The following is a 16,850-nucleotide window of genomic DNA, read 5'->3' as shown; positions in this document are numbered from 1 at the left end:
GGATATACCCTCCATGCTTTTCAGCTTCAATGTAAAGCTGCTGGGAGAGGTAATCTAGAGATCTGCGTTGAATTGATACTAATATTCAGATGACTTTCTTTCATGCTTTATCTCATGACTCCAGCAGATCCTAGAGAGGCTGTGGAAATGGAACAAATGCTGGGAGGCAGGGGTTTTTTTTAATGGATGAGGGCTAACAAACTGGAAAAGAAAATCCCAACAAAATGGAGATGTACTGATGAGAGGAACGTATGACCCAAGAACTGGGATATCTTTTATTCTGGATGGAGCTGCACCCACCCTTAAAAAAGCACACTGGAGGCTTGGGAGTGCTCCTGGACCCTGACCTCCTGTGGCAGTGGTGGTTAGGGGTTCCTTTCACAAGCTTTGGCTGATGAGTCAGTTGTGGCCCTTTCCTCAGGGGGACTGATCTTGCCACTGTGGCGCATGCCTTGGTAACATCTAGATTAGACTGCTTCAATGCACTGTATATCTACTCTGGTAATCTCTGGAGGTCCTGCTTTTGGCACCTCTGCCATCCCAGGCTAGAAAGGTAGCAACCCAAGGAAGGGCCCTCTCAATTATGGTGCCAAATCTTTGGAGTTGTCTCCCTCCATTGCTGTCTTTGCCCAATGGGGAAAAACTCTTTTTGTTCTATTTGGCATGCCCCCATAAACTGTTTGTGACCTCCTTCCTGTTTTTTGGTGTTATGTCTATTTATATGTTTAGACTGGATTATTGTATATATACTTTATTTTAAATCTTTGAAATGTTTGAATGCTTGATGTAAGCCACCTTGGAAACCCTACTGGGGGGGGGGGGATGGAAACAGTGAAATGTTTCACATAAACAAACTAACAATAGATAGTGAGACTGGATATCCTTACTTCATTCACTACTAGCAGTCCCAAGAGCTGCTGCAGACATTCCATTTGGCAGCTACTGTTTCTACTTCCATTGCATTTGAAGGTAGGAAATTAAAGGGATGCCAGGTCTTCTACCTCAAAATAAAGTTGGGAGCTCCCCCTCCTGGTTCTGGAGCTATGAAGGACAGGTTACTATTTCCATTTTAGCATCAGTGACCCATGATAATGTTTGCAAAAATGAACACATTAAATGATAATGATTATAAAAACAAACTCTTCAACAGATGCTTTACATGATGTCAATATATCAAATGAACAAGCAGCAGAGCAATTATCTTTCCAAATAATAATAAGGGATGTGCCCCCTCCCAAAGGAAGTTTGCTTTATTACAGGGATTACTCTTTGGGGCCCATGAACACACATTAATAAATGCACAGCTTCTAAACGCACAAATCTTCCTAGCTTTTGGAAACTGCAGCCCACCTCCTAATCTCATTACCCTAAGTCAATCGACAAAGGCTGAATTGCTAAATATTGTCACCAACAAATTAGTCAAACAGTTGTCTCAAATCTAGCTGCCCTGCAGGTTATGTCATTCATTCTAAAGCCATCTCTGGTCAACTTGATATGTCAGTGCTAATCAACATTTGTATTCAAATTGTTAAGAAACAGTTAGCAAGCTGTTAGTGAAAAAAAAAAGAATAAAATGTACATACTGTCAAAAAGAAATGGTGTGTGTGCGTTTCTAAACAAATGTTCGGATTTGTTGTTAGGACTGTAAGCTTCTGTGCTCTCAAATCTCTTCTTCAGGGCTTTTCCAGAAAATCAGCTTATAGCACACAACAGATGTGTATAATTGTTCATTTATTGCATGAGATCCAGACATTCCCCCCTCCCTTAAGAAAGCAATTCTGTTTCACTAATGTCACATTTCTCCAGCATTCAAAGCAGAACAGACAGCTAGTTGGAGGATGTGATTCCTTCTCCGGTTAACAACAATCCCAGGATTTGGCGAGGTGTCTCCAATGTGTTATGCAAGTGTCATGAAGAATCCTGGACAATACCCATGGAATCACTGATGACAACAGCTAAGCTCTGCCATGCCTCTGCTATTTTATGACTGCACCACCCACAATAGTTTTTTAAAAGAGCTGAGTCTTATTGGCACTGAAATTGACTGATGTGGAAAAACTTGGCACATTTCATACCAATACATACCAATGCATGTTTTCAAATAGTGTGGAAAACTTCAGCAAGCATTCAGGCACTAAGTGCTTTACTGAGCAACTACAGCTTTCTTGTGGCAATGCCACCTTTGCACTCCGAACTCAGTGTCTGTGTCAAGTACAGGAAAGCATATTGTCTGAGGGTTTTTTTTTTTTAAAGTGAGAAACAGCAGTACAACTATTTTTCAGGCCATTACATTTGTATTGGGTATCATGTCACTGTCCTTGAATGGGGCTTTGCATAACTGCTTAGGAAGAATATTATTATTATTATTATTATTATTATTATTATTATTATTATTATTATTATTATTATTATTATTATTATTATTATTATTATTATTTTATTTCTATTCCGCCCATTCCCCTGTTTGGGGGCTCAGAGCAGAGTACAATTTGAGCTACAATCACAATAAAATCATAATAAAATATGGGTAAAAGTATGTTCAGAAATGGGCTGGGTTTTTGTTTAACACCATAGAGTACCTTCTTCTTTTTCTAGTTCCCACTAGATTCTTTCCACACAGCTGCCTCCTCCAAACCATTATTTATTTAAATATTCAAATCCCACATTGTTAATACTTTCCTAATCTCTAAATGACAATTAAGATAAAGACTGGATGCAGCGCAGAGTTCTGCAGATGCAAGGGCTTCTGCTCTCAAAAACATGTTTTTTCAGCTTTCCCCACCCATGGCTGCTGAAATGCACCTGAAATCCTTCTGAAGAGGGGACCCCAAGGAACAGGATTATTGGGGGGATTTTGAGAGGGAGGTTGGGTTCTATGGGTGGAAGTCCTTGACTATGCTAGAGCCAACCCCAAAATTACATTCAGGTGGGTAGCCATATTGGTCTGAAGCAGCAGAATAAAGTTTGAGTCCAGTGGCACCTTTAAGACCAACCAAGTATTAGTCAAAGTATAACCTTCTGTGTGCAAGCACATTTCCTCAAATACAGTGAAACAGAATTTCTTAAACTATTACTTATAGGGAGAGGGGGTGGGGCCAGTTGTCAGGAAGGTCCAGTTATAGTCGAGATGCATAAGTACTGGGTGATTAGAGATGAGATTAGAATAAATATCTTTAAAAATACTTGGAAGTCTAATACCACAGCACTTAATAAAATGGTTACTACACCTAAAAAGACTATACTACTTTTAGATGTTTGATCAAAAACTCAACTACCAGCACATGGGATTCCAGGATAAGATATTTACTCCAGTTACCCAACACTTTTGCCATAAAAATTTAGGGGAAGGTGTGAGTTTCCTGCATTGTGCAGGGGGTTGAACTAGATGACCCTGGAGGTCCCTTCCCACTCTATGATTCTATGACATTACTACTTGGGCTTCCCCAGAATTTCCCTTCTTCGAAGATAATTTCATTTTCTAAGACTTACAAAAATGCACCAGGAAAGTCTAAGGGAATCCTGTATAAGGCATCCGTGCTACACAGAATGACAGCCTCTACTCAATTCCGTTCACTCAATGGAAAAATTAAGCAGCATTAACTTGCTTGTCCGCTAATCAATACGAACAAAATACTTTCCAGACTTCAAGCAAAATACAATGCAAGCAAAATACTATTCAAATTATACAGTCAGGGCAAAATAATTTTATATAATTGTGGCTCTGATTGATTTTTTAATGGAGCATCCACTTGTTCTCTGACCCCTGAGGAGCTTTGCTGCGTTTCTGTTATACACACTAAATTCATTTCAACCAACCTGGCTCTCACATGCATTTCATCTTTAATGATATAGTGCAGGCAGGAGTCATCAACATGGTTGCCTGTGGATGCCATGGCACCTACTGACCCCTTTCCTTGTGCCTACCCAGTGCTTTTTTTAAAAAGTGGGTGGGGTCACATGAGGCTCTTGCTCAGTAGGGATTCTGATTGGCTGTGCAGATTACAATAGCATTGTTTCAGCAGCAGTTGTCACCAGTGTGGATTTTACTCTTTCTCACTCATCTTTCCCAGCTTACTTTTTAAAATCACTCTTCTTCACTCCCACACTTGGGCTTCCTCTGTGGGGTTGGCTCTGCTTCCTACAGTGGCTTTTTGTGCTTTATGTTAACCACCCTGGGTCAGAAGGTGGCCACAGGCTCAGCAAGGTTGGAGCTCTCTGCATTAGAGATTCAAACAGCAAGAAAAACTGAGATTAAGTGATTTGTGCCAATAAGAACAACTCTGTTGAGGCATTTATCTTATACCAGGTGGTGGAAGTATGGGAAGAACAGAGGCAACTGATACCACCAACTGCAGAAGTAGAATTTGTTTTTAGACTATTATAATGCTTTATTATAAGAATTTGATTTTAACTTTGTATTATTGATTGTTGTTACCTGCTCAGAGCCCATTCAGGAATGAGCTGGCTATATAATAATGATATAGTAAGAAGAAGAACACAGGAGGGAAAGGCGTTACAAAGCTGCTCTCTAGATCACACACTTTCTATATCCCCAGCTGTTTCCATAACCACTATAGTTGTGTGGATGCTTACTATATTGCTTCATGCTCTCTACTCCCAAGCAGAAAGATGTTTGAAGGCAGCAATTAAAATGAGACAATAAAGGCAAATGACAGTGTCCATAGCCCCACCCAGTATATACGTATGCATGTTAACATATATATAGCCACTAGCTATCAAATGCTACCCCACCAAGCAATCTAAACATAATACATGTGGCCATCTCCACCTTAACAGAACACCATTCTAATGACAATATAAAAGAAACATTTAATTTAATTTAGATTTTTTTAGATAAAACATATACATAAGACACTAACAGAAATTTACAGCTTGCCTATATTTGAGCATTTATCAGGTCCTGGGACTTTTCAGGACTGTACTGTTTAACTGATCAGTTAGATTTGTAGAGTTTAACCTATCCATAATTTTCTTTACAGCATGTAAACAAAATACTAAATGATAACTGCTGTGGGTGAGGGCTATGTAGAAAAGGCATCTCTCAAAGTACAGGAGAGAGGTCCTCTTTAAAGTAGTTCATGCTTTGTAACACATGGACATCATCAAAACACAAAGAAAACATATTCAAGTGAAGATGTTTGCAAATTTAACAGTTTGATTAGTCAACAATTTATACAATTAAGATTTTTTTAGATAGGAGACAGGCCTACTTTACAACTTCCTGATCTTGGTGGCAGACTATTAATCCCATGAGAAGCCTTTCTGAGTGTTGGAGCCCCTTGGAGAAGCACCCATGAGATGCCAGGGGTTGACACTGGAATCAGCAACTGTCCCCTTGTGCATGAGCAAACTTGATTTGCATACAAGCCTCTTTGGATCCCAGCTGAAGATGCTACTGGTACTGAAATGATTTTAAAACTCCTGGCTTAAATCCAGCACCAGTACTGCAAGCTTTCTTACGGAAACTAACAGTGTAATGAATAGATAAATACAGATCTGCTTACAGAGTATTGCACGTATTAGTCACTGAAGGTAATGTAATGAATCAAATAAAATGGGCTCCAATTAGTTTCCAACATGCAATTGAAAGACAATCTACAATCATGTAGCCTCATTAAAGTCAATAGTGCCACTCACTGTAATCAATCCGTGTCCTATTTTCTATTAATAATTTTAATGTTATTAATAATTATTATTCTTAGCATTTCAGTTCACTGGCCTGAGACTATCTGGCACCCTAGGTAAGGCTAACTTCTGCCCCCGCCCTGATAACATCACATGGAAGGTGCCCAATATGGTGCTCCCAGAAGGCCAGCACCCTAGGAAATCACCTAGTTTGCCTAGTGGCAGGGCCAGCTCTGGTTAGGGGATATAATGGCAGTATTTTGGACCAACTGTTACATCATAAAGAGGCCTAGGTTAACAAACTTCAGTGTGATTTGGCAGAACGTTGGAGGTGACCAATTTGGGCTGCAGATTTATATTCAGACATGTGCACTGAAGAAATTGCATTCCAGTTACTGGAGGCATGACTGTAGCCACAAACCATGATCCAGAAGTCTATGACTTTCATGATGACTTTCATGATGACTTTCACTGAGCATATAAGCAAACACACAAGCACCACGATGTAGGTCTGCTCCATGCACTTTACACACCACACATTGTAAATAGAGAAGCCCAAGTTAGCTGGATGGCTCTTTGGCATATCAGAAAGCCCATAGAAACCTGGACTAGGCCACTGGTATTTTGGAATAGTCACCCATGGCTACACAAGGCAAAAAAAAAAAATCCAAATCTAAAATTTAGAGAAATTAACCTAGCAAAAAAAAAAATCACTATTATTTTTTTATGGTTGGCCATTTAATCTAGAGAACACTAGATGACAACAGAAAAAAGTTGATCTCCAGTGACAAGATTTATTTCCAGTGATCAAGTGCTGAAATGCAGTTTACAACACAGTATAAAATCAACTAGCAGCAAGAAATAGCGATTCAAAAGTTTTCTGAAGAGATACAAAACTTATTCCAATTTCATATAAATATTTTTTTTTTTAAAAGTGTTGTGACAATCAATTCTAGAACATGTGTAGCTGTTACGCCACTTGCCCCTGTAAGGATGAAGTAAAAAACCCTCACAAATTGTGATGCCTGTTTGCCATAACAGCTTCAGAATATAGTCAAATTATCTTTTTTGATGTCCAATATAAATTCTGTTTCCTCCCATTAGTTACAGGAGCTTTACAAATACATTTATATCAGAGTCATTTGACCAAAAACAAACTCACTCCAGCAGAATGTAAAATTCTTTAGCTAAAAATACCAAGCACAAACACAAAAAATTCTCTACCAAGGTTTAAGCAAAATACTGAATGAAGTCTACCTCTCCTGCTCTTGCTTCATTCGTATTCTCTCCTCTTCTGAAGTAACGGCTTCTTGCACTTTTATTTTCTCAACCTTGTCATCTTTTCGATGTTTGCCAAACCTGTTAATAACAAAACAGAACAAAACAATTCTAACTTGTCAAGATGCACAAAAACGATGCAGGGTGTTTTTTTTTTTTTTTTACATTGAAAAACCATGTGTTCATTTTCAGGATATGAATGGTGGTGGGAGGCAGAGTGCTGTATCAAGGTAATTATTCAGAAAATATCCACATAGATTGATTGGTGTTAGGGAAATGCTTGCACTTCTAATAGCTCTCCTGGTGAGATTTATATTTTTAAATGAACGCAAAACTCATTTGTTGTAGTTCTTGCTTAATTACTCAGCAATGCAACTTTCACAAATAATGTATCTGAAGCTCAAACTCTCTCTTTCTAAGAATAATGACACACCATTCTCAAAGTTCACATCCATCAATTATCAGCTTTACAATGAAAGTGGACCACTCCAAGCAAAATGCTAGATTCTATACCATAACATCGTCCACTTTGATTACAGGATGACTTTGTTTTGCCAGCCAACTGTCCGAAGACACATGACATAACTAAAGTGATGTAGGCTACCCAGTTTGGAAATCAACTCAGAATCATCTACAAGCTTCTTTGAGCTCTTCAGGGAAAAAAAAGAGAGAGAGAGTAATATGTAAGTGCAATTTTAAAAAATGCCATTAAAATTGCTTGTGGCCAGGTAGTGATTCCCTTCATGCATTTCATGACTCCTGCTGATGTGTTTCCACCTTCATACTCCCCAAGGCAAAAAGCTTTTTCTCATTTCAGTGGTGCTTCAGAAGAGTCCAGGAAACATCACATTTGTGTCTGCATGGAGCACCTATTTGGAAACAGCTACCTCCATCATAGAAGGACACTTGGCTTGAAATCTCTCAACGTTTTGTGATTGGCACCTGGCTCTATGGCAGTCATTTTATGGCTGTCTGTGCTTCAATGGCATCTATTTCTTCATGGCATCCAGTGTGTTTTCTACCTAGTCTCAAAATTCCAATAGTGCCCCCAGACTCAATAACGCATGGTGGAATGCCTTAATTGTTTAACCTGCACTCTCTGTACCAGAGGTTTTTTTTTTAACAAACAACAAGGACAGGTTTCTTACCTGTAACTGGTGATCTTCGAGTGGTCATCTGTGCATTCACACATATGGGTATTCCTCCAGAATGGCCCTGACCTCGGAGAGTTCAAAGCAATCTTGATCGTAGATCTGGCGCGCCTCCCCCTCGTCCTGGGGCGGAGCCACCGTTTGCGCATGCGCGGACGAGGGGGGAGGCGTCTAGCCACTCAGTTTCTTCCCGCCACCGGACAGGTGGAAGACGTGCTAGGTGAGTGTCCAGCAGCGGGGAAGGCTGGGTGGGTCTGTGTGATTGCACAGATGACCACTCGAAGATCACCAGTTACAGGTAAGAAACCTGTCCATCTTCTTCGTGGTCTCTGTGCATTCACACATATGGGTGATTAGCGAGCTATCCCTTCGGAGGCGGGTGCTGGATCTGTAAAAAGTATGCAAGGTTAGACCAGAATGTAATGAGAGTGGTACTTACGGTGGTCAGTCGAAGATGGAGCGAAGTACAGCCTGTCCGAAGGAGGCATCACGCCGGGCACGAACGTCAAGAGCGTAGTGCGAGGCGAAGGTAGACGTGGAGGACCAGACCGCTGCATCGCAGATGTCCTCTATAGGGATGCCCTTCGTGAAAGCTGACGAGGTGGCGACGGCTCTAGTAGAGTGAGCTCGTATGTGTTGCGGGACTGGTTGTTTCGCCAGTTGGTAGCAGAGTTCTATGGTGGCAACGAGCCACTTAGAGAGCCTCTGAGTAGATATTTTGCTGCCCTTATTATGGGTGGCATAGGTGACAAAGAGTCTCGGATCCTTACGGAATTCTCGAGTTCTGTCTATGTAGAAAGCTAGCGCTCTGCGCGCGTCCAAGTTGTGGAGAGCCCTCTGGCCTGCGTCCGAGGGGTGCTGAAAAAAGGCTGGTATGGTTGACTGTTTCCCTAGGTGGAATGGAGAGACGACCTTTGGTAGGAAGGTCGGGTCGGGGCGAAGGACCACCCTGTTACTGTGAAAGATTGTGTAGGGTGGGTCCGCCCTCAGGGCACAGATGTCGCTAGCCCTCTTGCCTGTGGTGAGAGCCGTGAGTAGTGCTGTTTTCCACGATAGCAGGTGTAGTGGAATAGATGCCATGGGCTCAAAGGGTGGTTTCATGAGCTGGCTGAGCACTAGAGAGAGGCTCCAGGTTGGAAGGATTTGTCTGACAGGAGGGTGTAGGCGAATGATGCCCTTGAGGAAGGCCTTCGTGGCATGATGAGAGAAGACTGTTGTTCCCCCGATGTGGGGGTGGAAGGCAGAGATAGCTGCGAGGTGTACCTTCAGGGAGGAGTATGAGAGGCCTGTTCTTGAGAGTGCTAAGGTATAAGTTAATACCTGAGAGATGGTAGCGCAGTTAGGGTCAAAGTTGTGTTGAGAGGCGTAGTGGGTGAAGCGCTTCCATTTTAGTAGATAGGCTTTCCTAGTGGATGGTTTTCTAGAGTTCAGTAGGACTTGGCGAACGTCCGGGGGAAAGTCTAAAAACTGATTCTCCAGGCCGTCAATTTGAGGGATGCCGGGTTGTGGTGTAGGACCTTCCCGTCTTGTTGGGAGAGGAGGTCCTGTGCTTGTGGGAGGATTAGGAATGTCCTGTTGGACAGAGACAGGAGGGTGGTGAACCAGGGTTGGCGTGGCCACCATGGGGTTATGAGGATGCAGTTCGTGCGGTCTGTTTGGATTTTCTGCAGGACCCTTGTGATGAGTGGGATGGGGGGAAACAGGTAGTGTAGTTTTCCCTTCCAGGTTTGGAGGAATGCATCCCCTCTGGAGAGCTGGGATGGTGGACCTCTCATGTAGAAGTGGGTGCACTGGGCATTTGATGGTGAGGCAAATACATCTATGCTCAGGGTTCCGAAGGTTTTGAAGATTTGTTGGATGTATTGAGCGCTGATAGACCACTCGTGGTTGTTGGTCGAGTGGCGGCTCAGGGCATCCGCCTGGGTATTCTCGGTCCCTGGTAGGTGAACGGCCGTGAGGAAGATGCCCTGGGTGATGCTCCAATGCCACAATGCCAGGGCCCTCTTGCAGAGTCTGATGGAGGCGGTGCCTCCCTGTCTGTTGATGTAGAAGACCGTGGCGATGTTGTCGGAAGTGACCTGGACGTGCTGATTCCGTAGCGATGGGAGAAAGGATCTCAGCGCTTTGTGTACTGCAAGGAGCTCTAGGCAGTTGATGTGGAGGGACCGCTCGTAGTCCGACCATTGGCCTTGGACTGTGAGGGTTCCTAAGTGGGCTCCCCATCCCCACCTGGAGGCGTCCGTGGTGACGATCACTGAGGGGGGAGCTTGTTTGAAGGGCATGCCCGTGCGGAGGTGATGTTCCATCGTCCACCATTTGAGGGATGTTACGATGTGCGATGGAAGGGTCAAGAGTGTAGATTGGTGCTGTGTGTGAGGATGAAAGGTCCTGACAAACCACATCTGCAGGGGTCGCATGTGAAGTTTTGCGAAGCATAGGACTGCGGTGGTTGCTGCCATTAGGCCTAGCATCCTTTGAAACGTTAGGGCTGTCTGGGAGCGCTGGGCAATGATGGTGTTGGCCAGAGATTGTATGCTGAGTACTCTGTCGTGCGGTAGAGAGGCTGTTTGGGAGATTGTGGAGATGTCTGCTCCTATGAACTGAATTCTCTGAGTGGGGGTTAGTTTGGATTTTGATAAGTTGACCTGGAGGCCGAGTGTGGCCAGGAGGGAGAGGGTAGTGGAGACGTCCAGTTGGAGTTGTTCCCTTGAATGGGCGACGATCAGCCAGTCGTCTATATATGGGTATATCGATATGCTCTGTTGTCGTAATGATGCGGCAACCACTGCCATGCATTTGGTGAAGACTCTCGGGGCCGTCGATAGGCCGAATGGGAGAGAGCGGAACTGGAAGTGTTGCTCCCCGACGGCGAATCTGAGAAATCTTCTGTGATGGTGGTTGATTGTGATGTGGAAGTAGGCGTCCTGTAGATCTATGGATGCCATCCATGAGCGTTCTGGGATAAGCGGAAGGATTGCCTGGAGTGTGATCATACGGAATTTCTTGTAGGTGATGTGGAGGTTTAGTTTGCGAAGGTCGAGGATCGGGCGGAGACCTCCGTCCCTTTTCGGCACCAGGAAGTAGCGGGAATAGAACCCGGTGCGATGGTATTGGGGTGGGACTGGTTCTATCGCGTTCTTGTCTAGCAGGGACGCGATTTCTGTCTGTAGCGGTGCGGACGATGGGGTGGTAAGAAATCTGTGATGTTTCGGGGTGGATGTGAATTCTATTAGGTATCCTCTCTGTATGATGGTGAGGACCCAAGCGTCCGATGTTATGTCTCTCCAGGCGGAGTAAAACTGTTGTAGACGGGTGTGGGGGTTTGGCTGAAGGAGGGAAACTGGACGTCTCGTGGCAGGGTGGTCAAAGAGACGGTTTTGAGGTAGCTGCGGTCTTTTTGGAAGTTTGCGTGCGTGGTCTGTATTGAGATGACAGCTTGGACTGGGGGGTTTTCCGTCTCCATGAGGTTTGCTGTCTGGGGGACTTGGTACCCTTATGGTAGGTGGACTTCCAGTTCCTCTGCCTGTTGAACTGGGGTTGTTGTTGGGAGACCCCCAAGCGTTTCGCCCGTTTCCTGCCGTCATCGACTGATGTGAGGATGTCGTCTGTGGCTGCGTTAAACAGTCCAAGGCCGTCGAAGGGTAAGTCCTCAATCTTATATTTAATGTCCGGTTGGAGTGACGAGGACCTAAGCCACGCATGTCTGCGTAAGGCTATAGCTGAGGCCAAGGCTTTGGAGGAGCACTGTGCAGCATGGCGAGCTGTGTTAATCTGCTGCTTGCTCAGTCTTGCTAATTCCTGTAGGGCGTTAGAGGCTGGTTTTCGTGATTCCTCGGGTAAGGAGGGTATCAGGGTGTTGAGATAGGTGGTTAGGTTGTATGCATATGCTGAGAAGCATGCCGTGTAGTTTTGTATCTTTGTTGCAGCTGTAGTGAGCGAGTATATCTTTCGCCCTATAGTATCGAGCTTCTTGCCCTCTCTTTCCGGGGGTACCGGGTGTCTCGTCTGTTTCGATTTCGAGGAGGAGTGAACTATTATGGAGTTGGGAGCCGGGTGGGTGAACAAGAACTTTGCATCCGGCGCGTGGATCTTGTAAAGGGCTTCGACTCTTTTGGAGGTTGGAGGTACCGATGCCGGCTTGTCCCAGGCTTCCTTGAGTGTCTCGAGGAGGACGGGAAGCATAGGGAGAGAGGAGCTTGCTGGGAGGTCTGAATGTACGAGGTCAAAGACGACGTCCGAGACCCTGGGTGCGTCTGTGTTAAGCTTCAGGTTCAGCGAGTTCGCCATATTGGAGACTAAGTCAAGGTAGGATTTCGGACCCTCTGATGGAGACAGGTCCGCCGGTTTAGCTATATCGGAAGCCGGGGATTGTAGGTCCGACCCCGAGGAGCGGTCGGATTCGGAGAGTTCGGCTTCGGAGTCGTCGTCGGATTCGTGCTGTAGGTCTGGTTGGGTTTCTACAGGTGGCAGCTGTTTGTTTGTCGCAGTGTGTATGGAGCCCGGTGGTGAGGGCAGTTTCGGCTCGAGGTCGAGGCGACTGCGTTCGTCATGGAGCTGAGCGAGTGTGTCGTAGTCGAGGTGGTGTGTGCGCGGGGACGCTTCGTAGTGTCGGGTTCGATCGTGTCTGTCCGCGCGGTCTCGGTACCGAGGGGAGTCATGGTAGCTGTGGTAGTGGCGCCCTCTCGAATCCGAGCGGTAGCGGTCGTGAGAGGGGGATCGTCGGTGCCCTCGTCGGGTCCGGGGAGAGCGAGATCTAGATCTCGACGGGGAGTAGTAGGAGTATCTCTCTCTACGGCGGCTGTGGGAACGGTGACTGCGGCGGCTGCGGGAACGTTGGCGGCTGTCCCTACGGCGGCTACGGGAACGTTGCCTACGGTGGCTGCGGGAGCGTCGGCGGCTGCGTGAGCGTTGGCGGCTGTGAGCTCTTGGTGTGGGTTGCCGTGGTAAAAGGACTCTCGGAGTTGAAGGTTCCCTGGTCAGGGATTGGGCTTCCAGCGGCTTAGAGAGATCTACGAAGGCGCGGGGGTCGAGTGGTTGGTGGCTCTTTGCAGGGGAGTGGACCTCGAGTATTTGGTCGGGTGGAGAGGTCGTGATTGACGGCGACTTGGAGGAGATGCGCACAATCTCCAATGGTGTGATGTTCGGCGTCGGCGTCGATTTCACTGTTGGTGTCTTTGGAGCCGAGGCGGAACTCGTGGTCGGGTTCGATGTCGATCTTACTGCGGTCGAGCTCGTGGCCGGGTTCGAGCTCGTGGGTTGCCCAGATTGGTCGGAGGGTCGATGCGCAGACTTGGTTTTCTTTATGCTGGCGGTGCTCGTCGGATCCACGTGGGCGGACTCGGAGCGGTGACGCTTCTTGGTGCCGTCCGACTTTGTGGTATGTTTGCCGGACTTAGGCTTGCAGGGACCTTGAGCCACGGAAGCTGCCGGCTGCGCCGTTCCCACGTGGAGTGGGGAAGATGGCGGAGGCTGGTGTTGCGCGCCATGCGGTCGGAGGGAGGCTTCCATTAGATGGCTCCGGAGTCTCGCGGCGCGATTCTTGCGGGCCTGTTTGCCGAACTGGCTACAGTGGACGCAGGAATCCGTGCGGTGGGTCTCCCCGAGGCAGAAAAGGCAGAGGGAGTGCCCGTCAGACGATGGGATCTTGGCAGAGCAGCGCGTGCAGCGTTTGAAAGTGACCTTGTCCCTTCCTTCCATCCGCTCCCGGGGGGGGGGGTGAGGGAGAAAGTCCGAAAGATAGTGAGGAGGGTTTTTTTTTTTTTTTTTTTATACGATACCAGGTGAAGATGAAAGACTGAAGTAGGTTGAAGAAAGGAGTAGTTTGCTGAAGATTGCAATGAGGAAGTTGGAGATCAACGAGGTAGGTGCGATCAGGTCAGCGGTAAGGAAGAAACTGAGTGGCTAGACGCCTCCCCCCTCGTCCGCGCATGCGCAAACGGTGGCTCCGCCCCAGGACGAGGGGGAGGCGCGCCAGATCTACGATCAAGATTGCTTTGAACTCTCCGAGGTCAGGGCCATTCTGGAGGAATACCCATATGTGTGAATGCACAGAGACCACGAAGAAGATCAACAAATTACAACAACTACACAGAACACTCCCTACAAGATGGTTCTTGCCAGACATGGAAATGCCTTCAGCTCTCTGGCTGGTAAGATTCTTCTTCTCTTCCCCTCACTGTTCCCCTCTTCCCCTCACTGTTCCAATACTACATATAGTGCTGACACAGCTGACAGTTATGTTTGTGTTGCTTACAATTGGGGAAAGGCTTGCTGGCAGACAATACTTCAAAAAGTATGCTGGACAACTTTACAGGATCAAAAATTAGCAAATGTGAGGAGGCTCCGTGTAACAGGCTGAGATCACGCCTTCTGTTGATTCCCTTATGCCAAGTCTTTGCTCAATAGAGAAACATTTCTTCTGTAAAACAATGGCTTCCTCTTTTGTAGGAAGATGTCGGCAGAAGGGAAATGGAGTTCCCAATTTAGATGCAGAAAGCCACAGGATCCAGTCCATAGTAGCTTCTCAATATTATTCCAAATACATACTTGGTTGGAATAATGACTTCAACGCCCTGATTTTTTTCTGGAAAAGGGGTGGTCCACACGGACATAATTCTGAATTATCATCTTGCTGCATAGCTGCCTACATGGTACAACTTGGGTTTGGTGCTAATGGCATCCAAAACTGACAGGCGTGTTAGAGCAAATAAGATTACACATGCAGCTAAAAAGCTGATTGCCTGAAATGTACAGTCTGAGTAGAATTTTAATTTCTGTCTTCATTTGGATTTCCAGGTTGATGGACACTGATTTTGCTTCAGGACAACCTTTCTGCCTTGGGCAACCAATTATATCAAACTTGCAGAAACCATACACAACAAAAGATAATTGATTTTTAAAAATTATTTTAAAGTTTTAATTTTATTTACACTTGCTGCATTGTGGACCCTGATTGGTGGGAAGGTGGCATAAAATATTTAAAATAAATAAATATTATTGTTCTGAAACATTTAGATCACCTTTCCATACAAAACAAGGAACAAAGAATCTTGGCGAATTAGTCAGCAGTACAAATTCCACAAGCGATCAGGCAGCCTCTGTGTGTTTTATTTAAGATCTGAATGTATAGCCGGCACAGACTATTCAAAACAAGCCACAGTCTCCCTTTTTTATGAAAGAAATCAATTCTTTATCAATTCTTAATGGAAAACGATGATAAGTTGCCACTTGTGGATGCATTTGCTTTGTGGAATCACATATTAAAAGCCTTCCAATGGAGCTGGAGTCAGATGGCTCAAGCAAAATTGGCAACAGGGTTGATCCATACCTTAAACTGCATATCTGCATGTGAATGGAAACTTTTCAAGGTAGAGTACATCCGTCTTTCACTCTTTAATGGCCAAGGCACACTTTTCATATCAGACTATATGAGCAGACAATAATATTTACAAAGCAACCAACTTCATCCTTCTGAAACCAAGTGTTCAAGGAAAACCTTTCAGCAGGCATCTGGGGGGACTCGAGCACTCAATGCACAATTCACAGTACACAAAATAAATTATTAAAAGATAAAATCATTCAAATTAGTAAATACTCTGATACACACAGAAGAACCATGAAAAACCATGGCAAACACTTTGATACACACATGCTTGAAACTGCAATTGCCAAATTTAGCAACCCAGGTACCTGCATTTTGATTTAATTTTTTTTTTTTTTTGCAAACTCCCCAAGCCTTTCCCTTTATCCCTCACTGGAACCTCCCAATTCACTTCCAATCAAGGGCTTTGGGCAGTGCCCTTTAAAGTGCGTGCCAAATTTGTGCATGCCCTGTGGAGACTTCCATCAAAACAACAGTGGGAGGACCACATCATCTGCACTTAAAAGCAAGCTCAACAAACCATTGATAAATCCTTGGATCTTAATCTTTGTTCCTCTCTGTCCATCTACATCAATTTCGGAACACATTCGTTGGCTGCCAAACATGACTGGAGGTGCCTACCACCAGGGGAAGATTGTGCAGTGGAGGACCACCTCCACAACAGAAAGGTCACTGCACAAGTGGAAACAAGGATTAGAATCTGAGTCACTGCCTGCACATGGCTGCAATGTTTGGTCACCGAGGATAGCTGATTTCATAGGGCTACGACCAGGGCTTTTTTTTGTAGCAGGAACTCCTTTGTCTATTAGGACACACACCTCTGATCAGGGGTCATTTTGCAGAAAAATAGATGGTGGAGCTCATCCAGGGATTGTTATGCAGCTGCACATACTATTCAATGGACAAAGAGGTGGAACTCTCAGAAGGAGGAGGTGGAACTCTCAGAAAGGTTCAGGAGCTGCGCTCCTGCGAGCTCCCAGTGAATCTGAGGCCTGCCCCTGATGCAGCCAGTCCTCCAAGAGCTTACAGGACTCTTAGTACAGGGCCCACTGTAAGCTCCAGGAGAATTGGCTCCATCAGTGTTGTGTGGCCTAATATGCAAAAGGTTTCCTGCTACAAAAAAAGCCCTGGCCACAACTTAAAAGGCCCCTATCAACTAAAAGTTCAGATCAATCTCATTCCTTGACAGGAGGGGGTTTTCCACTGAGGGCAGAAAGAAACTTCCATACTAGTTCAAAGACAACTGAACAGGGGAGAGAAGTTGAATAGAAAGACAGCAGTCACCTTAATGGCAATGCTTTAAACATTGTTACTTGTTTGACAGGTAGTCAGCTGCACATCAGAAAAAAAAAACCCTAATCTACAAAAGGTACCCAAGAGAACTGTAAAATAAA

The 16,850-nt window shown here is 45.2% G+C and overlaps 1 protein-coding gene across 7 annotated transcripts in view; it reads right to left on the bottom strand.

Annotated features, from left to right (window-relative positions):
• The window catches only part of PARD3 (par-3 family cell polarity regulator), a 745,691-nt gene that overhangs the window by 150,593 nt on the left and 578,248 nt on the right, over positions 1–16,850 (bottom strand). For all 7 annotated transcript variants that reach the window (XM_060248141.1, XM_060248148.1, XM_060248145.1 and 4 more), the window contains one exon: positions 6,904–7,005. In XM_060248141.1, coding sequence (XP_060104124.1) covers positions 6,904–7,005 — 102 coding nt within the window. The remainder of the gene's footprint in view (positions 1–6,903; positions 7,006–16,850) is intronic.

The sequence above is a fragment of the Heteronotia binoei genome, chromosome 10 (assembly GCF_032191835.1).
Source record: "Heteronotia binoei isolate CCM8104 ecotype False Entrance Well chromosome 10, APGP_CSIRO_Hbin_v1, whole genome shotgun sequence".
Classification (NCBI taxonomy): Eukaryota; Metazoa; Chordata; class Lepidosauria; order Squamata; family Gekkonidae; genus Heteronotia; species Heteronotia binoei.
Note: the sequence above shows the minus strand (reverse complement) of the source record. Positions and strands in the feature narration are given on the sequence as shown.